The 10,327-nt window shown below is 44.6% G+C and overlaps 1 protein-coding gene across 1 annotated transcript; it reads left to right on the forward strand.

The window, feature by feature from the left end:
* Window positions 1–555: 555 nt before the first annotated feature.
* LOC138928449 (myb-like protein I) lies at window positions 556–4,398 on the forward strand. Its single transcript, XM_070285525.1, has 3 exons — window positions 556–1,129; window positions 1,865–2,202; window positions 4,231–4,398. Exons 1-3 carry the CDS (start codon window positions 556–558, stop codon window positions 4,396–4,398), a joined length of 1,080 nt encoding a protein of 359 aa, XP_070141626.1.
* The last annotated feature ends 5,929 nt before the right edge of the window (window positions 4,399–10,327 follow it).

The raw sequence follows: 10,327 nt of genomic DNA on the forward strand, positions 1-10,327 counted from the left end.
GCAGGTTCCGTTATTTGCTTTCTTCGCTTTCGACAAAAATTCGCAGCTGCAACGGCTCGTTCTACTGAGCGCATTGAGTTCTAGCACATGGGCTGAAAAGTCCCGGGCCTAACAAAGTAAACAATTTTTAAAAATTCAATATTAGCTTTATTTATCAGCTTTGCGTTAGCTGTCAAAGGCATCGGGCGTGTTTTCGGCTATTAAAAAAGAAAAAGGGAAAATTAAAAAAAATAAATAAATTTCTCATGTTTTCGTGAAGTGCAAACGCATTTTTGCTTCGCTGCGAACTTCATTGTGAAGAATCTATGGACAAGTCCACCTCTGTGGCAAAAGCTATTGCTTTTCCAAATCCGACCTCTAAGGTCGTGGTGTCAGTGCCCTTACTTTCCGTTGTTTGTTCCAATCGCGAAAACCAAGTGAAACAAAAAGACAGTCGCATTTGTTCTGGGTGCCGCCCGACTTCGGGGCTTGCGTCTTATCCACTTGGCTACGCTCTTCTTTTTGGAGGTCGGATAAAGGACATACTTATCCAACAAGTCAGTAAAGCAGTGCATAATGTCTAATCTTTCGGACACTGAAGAAGATCTAAACATCAGCGAGATCGTGGCTCGGCAGCAACGACAAATGAGTGAGGCACTTAATTGCTCATTAGCCGAATTCAGCCGGCGACTTGCCGCCTCCTCCTCCGTCAATACCGCACCAATATCAACCATTGATGTAGAACCAGAGCTAGCAGTCATAAATGGCGACGATGAAGACTGGTGGACCCCTATATCGGCGAACAACAAACGCCGTCTCGTCTCCGGAGCACCGAGATCAGCCACCAAAATTCTAAGAAAAGCCAATAGCCCAAAAACTAATACTTCTACCAACCAATTCGATGAACTGTCAGACATGGACACAGACATCGAAAGTCCTCAAGCAGTCAGCCCCGAAGACCCAGAAATAGCTAGTACTTCAACCGGCTTAAGGCAGGTTAACACCAACAGTAGCAATACTATTAACAACGGCAGTAGTCTTACCAGCAGCTCTACCAACAATGTCGGAAGCAACAACAACAATCTCAGCCGGCCTGGGAGTCAGGAACATTTATCCACCCACAAGCCACCTCCGATTGTGGTTGATAACTGTGAGAATCTGAACGGACTTATCAGATCCACAGACAAAATCGTTGACCCGACCAAATATTCCCTAAAATGTCATTCCAACAACTCTATTTGCATCTTAGCTGCTGATTCTGATACATACAGAGCTATAACAAAATCCCTGACTGTTAAAAAAGTTCCTTTCCATTCTTGGCAGTTGAAAGAAGAAAGGTCTTATCGAGTTGTCATCCGTGGTGTCCATCATTCTGTCCCGGATGAAAACATAAAGGAAAGCCTTACATCGGCTGGTCACACGGTTCGATTTGTTAACAGGCCCAGAAGCCGCTTCGACAAAACCAAGTTCGTTAACTTAGTTTTTGTTGAACTGGCACCAGCGACAAATAACAAAGAAATCCATGATATTAATTCGCTTTGTAGGCAACGGGTTCAAGTTGAACTCCCTTACAAAAAGGATGATGTTGTTCAATGCCACCGGTGTCAAGCTTTTGGACATACAAAAAATCATTGCCAAAAGCTTTTCAACTGCGTCAGATGCGGCCTGCAACACGGTGTGGAGGCCTGCTTAAAGGATCTTCACCCAGTGAAGTGTGTAAACTGTGGCGGAGACCATACAGCTAGCTATAAAGGCTGCCTCGTTTATCATCAAGTTGCTAATCGACGGAAAAGTGTCACAACTCATCGCAGCACCGTTCCCCAACAGCCAGCTCATCCAATAGTTCAGTCTAACCTTGTAACTTCAAGCTCCTACGCTAACGCAGTTCGTGGGCAAGTTAGTCGCCCCCATCATCATGCTCCTATGAATGTCCTGCAGAGTCAACAATTTCCCCCATTGGGCAGCTACAATAGTAAGAAAAGTCAGCTACGCCAGCAAAAGGAACCCCCTCGTCAGCAGCAGCAGCACCACCACCAGCAGCAGCAGCACCACCAGCAGCAGCAGCACCAACAGCAGCAGCAGCACCAGCCGCAGCATTCACAACAACAACAACAGCAGCAGTCTTTCCCTCAACAACAGCGACGCAGCTCGCAGCAATCTTTCAACGACCATCAGTGGCAGCGCCAAGGGCAAATGTTCTTGCAATCGAACGAAAGAATTTCGGTCCTTGTCGCCCAGTTTGACAAATTATTCCAAATGATGGTGTCGATGATGGGTCTTGTCTCTAGACTCCTACCACAAACTTCTCCAGAAACTGCACAAGCAGTTGCTGGGTTTTTCCCAGCTAATATAGTTCAACAATGAGTCAAATTGGCCTTAACATTGGTGTGTGGAACGCCGACGGACTTGCCAACAAAGCCCTTGAGCTGGAGCTCTTTGTGCAAGGTCATAATATTGATATTATGCTGGTCAGCGAAACACACTTTTGCTCAAGGTCGTTCTACAAATTTCACGGGTACGATATCCATCAAGCTACTCATCCTGCCGCTCGAAAACGCGGTGGCTCAGCAATTATTATAAAATCCTGTCTTCAATATTACCAGTTCTACAGCATGCAAAGTACAAATTTACAATGTGTAGCAGTTAAAGTTAAAACTGATCATGGCGAAACTGCTATTGCGTCAATCTATTGTCCACCAAATTTTCAATGTTCTGCTGACGACTTCGAAAAAGTTTTTGACGATCTTGGAAGGAACTTCAACGTCGCAGGTGACTGGAATGCTCATCATCGCGTTTGGGGGTCTCGAAACTCAACTACCCGCGGAAGAGCACTCGCCGACATAGTTCAAAGGTCTAATGTCCAGGTCCTTGCAACTGGAGGGCCTACGCACTATCCTCATAGCCAAAGAACTCTAACAGCTATTGACTTTGCTGTCTACAGTGGGATACGACCTGAGTGCCTCCCCATCTCAGAAAGTTTTGAGCTTAGCTCTGATCACATCCCATTGATAATTAAATTAAGAGTTGCTGCGCAGAAAATTTGCCATAGGCCTCGCTACAGTTAACCGGCTTGTTAACCTCAACATGCTGTTAAACTCTCCGGACGATATAGACGACGCTGTCGAGATATTTATACGAAATATTCATACCGCTGCCGAGTCCTCAACCTGTGGACAAGTACCGAACTCATCTAACCCACCTCAGGCTCTTTTAAAACATGAGGTTATGGATCTAGTAAGGTTGAAGAGATCCCTTCGGCGCAGATATATGAGATCCCAAGACCCATTCGACAAAGCTGCATATCGACGCGCCGAAAACGATCTCAAAAAGCTTCTGTATGAAACAAAGCGCAAATATTTTGATGAGATGCTCCTCAACGCTGACCCCACCAAATCGAACGGCTTTAACCTCTGGAAATGTACCCGGAATATTAAGCGACAGCCCATCCGAAAGATCCCCATTAAGAAATCTGACGATACATGGTGCAGGTCTGATACAGAGATTTCACTAGCTTTTGCGGATGAACTAGAGAAGCGCTTCCAGCCTTTCGACCTCGCGAACCCCGAGGATGTTGAAGAAACATTAGCCTTCATAAATGCCCCCTCCCCTGAAGCGGTTCCGATCCAACATGTAAGCCCAGAAGAAGTTTGTCTTCATATTCGAAAGCTACATCCCAGTAAAGCGCCGGGATTCGATGGCATTGACAGCAGAATTGCCAAGGCTTTGCCTAAAAAGGGAATCTTGTTCCTTGTTCTCCTTTTTAACTCCATGCTTCGTATCCACCACTTCCCCTCTCAATGGAAGTGTGCTGTGATAACGATGATACCAAAGCCTGGTAAACCGGAGAACCTTGTTGAGTCATACCGACCGATAAGCTTACTACCCACCTTCTCTAAGATTTTCGAGAGAATATTCCTTACTAGAATAATGGGAGTAAGAAGCGTTCAGGAAGCCATTCCCGACCACCAGTTTGGTTTTAGGCAGCATCATGGGACCCCAGAGCAAGCACATCGAGTCGTCCAGCACTTTTTAAATGCTTTTGAAAACAAGCAATACAGCTCTGCTATTTTTCTTGACGTCAAGGAAGCTTTTGACCGCGTGTGGCATGATGGCTTACTTTATAAGTTGAAGTCTCTACTCCCGACTGGCCAATTCCTGCTTTTAAAGTCATACCTGCACGATCGTAGTTTTATGGTTGAGGTGAGAGGGGAAAGAGCAAGCATTCGTATGGTTCGTGCTGGCGTTCCGCAGGGAAGTGTCCTGGGCCCAGTACTGTACACTCTGTTCACTTCTGACCTACCAAGCCCTAATGGACCGGGCACACTTCTGGCCACCTATGCTGATGACACCGCATTCCTTGTTAACTCCCCCTGTCGAAACGAAGCTTCAAGGATCACCCAGGAATTTCTGGACTCATAGGGCAAGTGGACCAACAGGTGGAATATTTCTATAAATAATAGAAAGTCGCAGCACTGCAACTTCACTCTTATTGGAAAGATCCTCCCTAGGGTTGATCTCCATGACATCGCCATCCCACAAGCACCACAGGCGCAGTATTTAGATCTTATCCTGGACAAGCAGCTCACCTGGAAGCAGCACACAACGAAGGTAGCAGCTTCCTGTCGTACTAAGCTTAAAAAGCTCAACTGGATGCTTAGACCAACGAGCAAGCTCAGCCTTGGCAACAAAATGTTGCTATTTAAGTCAATTGTTGTGCCTTCGATGACTTACTGCATCCAATTGTGGGGCATGGATTCTGACTCGAACGTAATGAAGGTCCAAAGAGTCCAAAATCGAGCGCTGCGCTTGATTGCTAATGCCCCCTGGTACGTAAGAAACAAAACCTTGGCAAGTGACCTCCACATTCCCTCTATCAGGGAGCAGATCAACCGGCATTCAAGTCGTTATAATAAACGTCTCACGGCTCACACCAATCGCCTAGCGGCTTCATTGGCCAACACGTCAGTTAGAAGAAGTCTCAAACGTAGACATCCCGCCGATCTCTGGACAAGAGGAAGACATATCTCGCGAGTCTTAAAGCAGTAACTAGCATTTTCCACTTGTCATTAAAAATTTGTTAATTTGTTTCCATTTCTGTTAAGTGCCATGATATTTTTGTTCATATTTATAACCAACGTTTTATAGCCATTAAGTTGGTTGATCAACGTTAATAAAATTTGTTTAATGTTATGCCAAACGAAAAAAAAAAAGCTTTATTTATCAGTTTAATCTTTATAAAGAGCAACGCAATCACATCCAGCGCCGCTCTAACATTTCAATACCTTTTTAGTAGAACGATTTATCTTATGCCTCAAAATAGGCCTTCGTTTCAGCTAAACCTTCTTCAATCGTGAGAAATTTTTTACCGGCGAGCATTTTTTCCAGGACTGCGTACAGCCAGTAGTCACTGGGAGCCAAATCTGGCAAATACGGTGGATTCGAAATTCAATTCATTTAGCTTTGCCATTGCTCAGAATCATGAACACGTTCTTGTTTTTGGCCAAATGTGAGAAAACGCGGCAGCCACTTTGAATAGAGCTTTCTCATAGTCAAATGCTTATGCAATATAAAGCTAACACATTCTTTTGATATCTTTACGATGTCAGCTAACTCACACAAGTTCACTTTTTTATCATTAAAAACGTATTTGTTAATTTTTTTTTTATTTTTTCTGCTGTTACGGCCTCATTTGGACGTCCACTGCGTTCTGCAACATCGGTGCCTCTACGACCACGTTTAAAGTCAGCAAACCAATGTTTTATTGTTGTTTCTGATAGAAGGGAGTAAAACTTTTCAAGTCATTGCTTCCCTTGAACTGTATTTTTTCCTATCAAGAATCAGTATAAAACTAAAACATCAATTTGTTTGAAAATAACAGAAGTAGAGTTACTCATAGCACAATATTTCACAAACCAATGGAAGAATATCATGAAATTTTAACAGCTGTCTTTTGAAGCGTAGTATTAACTTAAAAAAAAGATGGCTCCTATAAAACTAGCGCCATTAATGTGATAGGCCTAGTCCTTATATTACCCAGACCAATTAAGTTGTAGTTATATGTTTTTATGGTTTGATGCTTCTGTATTTTGTTTGATTTATATTTGATTACTTTGCGCACACAACCAGCCACGTTGAGATCAAAAAGGAACAGAGAGAGAAGTCAAACCAAAGTGACCGTATACTCCTTATTATAAAATCCTTATATGGTAATTTTTGTTTAACATAACATTAGCCTAGTACTCTGAATACGAAAATCCGCCGTAACATGTGTTATAGCAGAGTCGCTGTATATTTGGCTCGGTAACCAGTGTGACCAAAAAAATTAAGGAAAAGCCATGAAACGCCATGAAAATGTACCTTTTATGGCGTTCAAGGCTTTTCTTTGGTCTCACTGGACAGCTGTTTGTAAACAAATATTAAAAAAATATTTAAAATATTAATAAATATGGCATTAAAATGTCCTTTGTGGGTTAAATTCCATATTATGGGCTTCGCCTTAACAGCCCCTTTCAATGCCACTTTTTTCCTTTAGCTTTCCCTCCATTAGAGGTGTAAGAATAAATGAAATGAATTATTGTTATAGCACGATATCAGCTGTTTACTCTCTTGATCTGGCAACGCCATTAAATTTTCGCAGCTATAATTTTCGTCGTCAGAGTACTAGCAAAAACGACGAGGCAAAAAGTTCTTCTTCTTCCTTTTTCGACGAATTTTTTTTTAATTGGAGTTTGGCCGCTGTACTACGTTATACAGCGGATTTTCGTCGTCAGAGTACTAGGCTTTACTAACAAATAATTTTATAAACTAATTATTTATAAACTTATTTCTATTTTATTTTAAAAATTTATTTAATTTATTTTTTTTTTTAAGTTACCTTTTAATATGCGGTTTCCTGTTTGTTTGCTTGATTGATGTTACTCAGAAATATTTTTACTTTGGAATTAAATTGAGTTGCATTCCTAATTGTCTTAGGCTCATGTGGTAATTGGTTCCATAAGCGGATAGCGTTGATAAAGAACTGGCTCTCAGAGTTGAGCATATGGACTCGAGGGCATATAAAATTTTTAGTTCTAGTTCTAGTTGTCGGTATTAGTTTATTGAATAAATATGAAGGCTCATGAGTTCGGGTAAAAAGTTTTTGGTATTTGCCAATTGACGCATGATACCATAGACTCGACCGGTTGCTTTCGATATGTGTGTAACGTAGTTCTCTGGCCGGGATAAAATCTCAGTCGGGGCCAAGGAACATATACAAGAAAATGTATATAGAGGGATGGGACCTGTAGTAGGAATGGCATGGGGGTGGCAGAATACCGGGGAACGAGGCGAACCATACGTAGAATCGTAGGAAATGCTTCGCAGACTGAGCATCCGGGCGCAGCACTTGTAACAATCGTGGGCAGTTGTTCCAACCTAGAGGGGGCGCACGCGTTTTGACCCGGCTGGGGTTCGTCGGCTATAGGGTGGTATTCTTGCCCTCCTAGGCTTCGCCCCATGTTCGAATAATAATTTTCAAATTATGCGTGTGTAAGGAAGTTCGACGGCTGGGTCCAAGGTCCTCTTTATCAGAAAAATTTATAAAGATATGGGACCAAGCGTTTTGACGCGCGGTGAGCTGACGTGAGGTGTTGGTTGTCAGCCACCGGAATACGCGGCCAGAAAATGGCTGATTCGGTCTTTGCAATGGAGCGAAACAATCGGCGGAGACGCGCCTTGGGTCGGGCTTATAGCAGGCGCTATAAGGATACCGAAAGAGGCGGAATCGATTATGGGGAGCACCGCTTCCTAGGGCACAGTTTATGGCCTAAAATCTAGGCATTTTTGTGGTAATATATCCCGTGAGTCATGGCCAGCGTGATTCAGGGTCGTCCCCTACGAGCAAATATTTAAATTTGGGTCGACAATTGTATTTAAGAGAGTTTTCTCGAATTTATTTATTTCTCCCTCATTTAAATTTTCTGCGTTTATTTTCCCAGTGTGGGCAGCGCATGGGCTCCCGAATGTGGTAGTCGATGGTTAGATTCTCCGCGAGAAAGCAAAAAAAATATATTTAATGAATTTTAGTTTAATTTTTAAATTAAAGTTTGGAGTTTCATTTCTCCCAGTGTAGGCGAAAACTCAGCCGTTCCCCGCAAAACGATGTCGGAAATCCCCTCATCGCAAACGCGTGGCCACAGCACTGCGTTAACTAACCGGAGAAATATTTAATTTAATTTGCTGGAATATATTTGCCGCGAAGATAAGGTCCACCCTTTTTGCCGGACTTCGACGTTGTAATAAAATATTTCATTCTAAATTCCCAACTGAATTTTATCCCAAGAACGATCGGGGCTGAGCGAAATATATTTTTAATTTATAAATTTCAATGAAGTTTTGAGAAGTTCGGGTCCACCCCTTTTTCCTCTACATGTCTCGTTTGACAAAAGTTGGCGTAGGTCAGGGAAAATAACTTGGCGACAGCGAGGGGGCCTTGAACGATGAACGCCGGACTAAATCCGGTTGAGTCTGAGACGCTGCTATTTATCGCCAGGTTCAATTCGGGCAGGAGTTCGTCCCAAGTCGTCTGCTTGTCCTCGATATACTGGGCGACCATTGTTTTAATGGTTCGATTGGCCCTCTCTGTCGGGTTCTGCTGCGGGGTGTATGGCGCGGTGTACTGGATCTCCATTCCTGCCTGCTTACAAAAGGATTTGAACGAACGACTCGTAAACTGTGTCCCATTGTCACAGACAAAAGTGCGAGGAACTCCGAAGTGATTTAAAATCCTCTTCCTGAAGGACTTTTCGAGATGTGCAGAGGTGGCCTTTCTAAGTGGAATCAACTCGACCCACTTCGAGAACGCGTCGAAAAACACGAGCAACATTGTATTTCCACTTTTTGATCGCGGAAGAGGCCCAACAAAATCGGCGCAGACAGTATCGAATGGCTCACTCACCTGCCTGGTGAACATTTTCCCCGCTGGCTTGGCTTGGCTTACTTTGAATCGCTGGCAAGTGTCGCACTTGCGAACATACCTGGAAATATCGCGAAAGAGGCCCGGCCAGTAGTATTTCTGGGCGATCCGGGCAGTTGTCTTCCTAATTCCGAGGTGTCCTGCCGTGGGCTGGTCATGGCATTCCGCCAGTACTCGCTGCCGGTGTTCCTTGGCCACACACAGTTTCCATGGCACGGAGTCTTCGTCGTCGGGTTGAGATCCGATGTGTCTATACAGCTGCTGGTTCTCGTACACGTAGTCCGGGTAATCCTCAGGTCTGTCCTGAACAAGCTTCACCATCCGCTGGTACCATGTGCTCTCCGGCTTATCCTCCTGGATCATCTGCAGTACCTCCAAAGGCTGTTGAGAAAGTGCGTCAGCGACGACGTTCTGGCTCCCGCGTCTATAGGTGACATCGAACTGGTACTGTTGGAGTTCTAGCGCCCAGCGCGCTACACGGCCGGTGGGATTCTCAATCGAGTTGAGCCACTTCAGAGTGAGATGATCGGTTATCACCTCAAATCGGTATGCTTCCAAGTAACATCTGAGCTTCCTGATGGCCCATATGATGGCCAGACACTCCTTCTCTGTTGCGGAGTAGTTTTCTTCTGCAGCGATGAGGCGTCTGCTGGCGAATGCGATGACTCGTTCTTCCCCTTGGATTGTTTGTGTCAACACCGCTCCGAGGCCGATGTCGCTGGCATCCGTTTGTAACACGAACTTCTCGTTAAAATCCGGGCAGGCAAGAACCGGCACCTTCGTCAGCTTGCTCTTCAGGTCTTCGAACGCATCCTACTGCTCCTTTTCCCATTGCCACTTCTTGCCCTTCTTGAGCAGCAGAGACATGGGCTGCACTACGCTAGCAAAGTTTGGTACAAATCGCCGGTACCAAGATGCGATACCCAAACATCTCCATAGCTCCTTGCACGTGGTCGGTGGACTCAGTTGCCGTACTGCCGAAATCTTCTCGGGATCCGCATGTATTCCCTCCTCGCTAATAACATGTCCCAAGTATACCAGGCTGCGCTTAAAGAAGCTGCACTTCTTTGCGTTGAGGCGAAGGTTCGCCTTTCGTAGCCGTCGGAATACTTCCTGCAGGTGCTGTACATGCTCTTCCAGAGTACGTCCGATGATGATGATATCATCTAAGTACGCAAACGCGTTGGGCTCCATATCGGGTCCTATGACGCTGTCGAGCGCCCGCTGGAATGTGGCAGGTGCTGAGTGGAGTCCAAACGGCATTACTTTCCAGTGATACAGGCCTCTCCCGGGGACTGTAAAGGCAGTGCATTCGCGACTAGACTCGACTACAGGGATTTGCCGATATCCGCTCTTCAGATCGAGCGTCGATATATATTTGGCATGGCGCAGGCG

Source organism: Drosophila kikkawai, chromosome 3L (assembly GCF_030179895.1).
Source record: "Drosophila kikkawai strain 14028-0561.14 chromosome 3L, DkikHiC1v2, whole genome shotgun sequence".
In the NCBI taxonomy this organism is placed as follows: Eukaryota; Metazoa; Arthropoda; class Insecta; order Diptera; family Drosophilidae; genus Drosophila; species Drosophila kikkawai.

Bases quoted from the DNA above. Each gene is read 5' to 3' on its own strand.
- LOC138928449 (XM_070285525.1), top strand. From the start codon at position 556: ATGTCTAATCTTTCGGACACTGAAGAAGATCTAAACATCAGCGAGATC. The intron at 1,130-1,864 runs GTGAGAATCTGA...ACGCTAACGCAG, and splicing joins TCCGATTGTGGTTGATAACT to TTCGTGGGCAAGTTAGTCGC. The intron at 2,203-4,230 runs GTCCTTGTCGCC...GGCGTTCCGCAG, and splicing joins AATCGAACGAAAGAATTTCG to GGAAGTGTCCTGGGCCCAGT.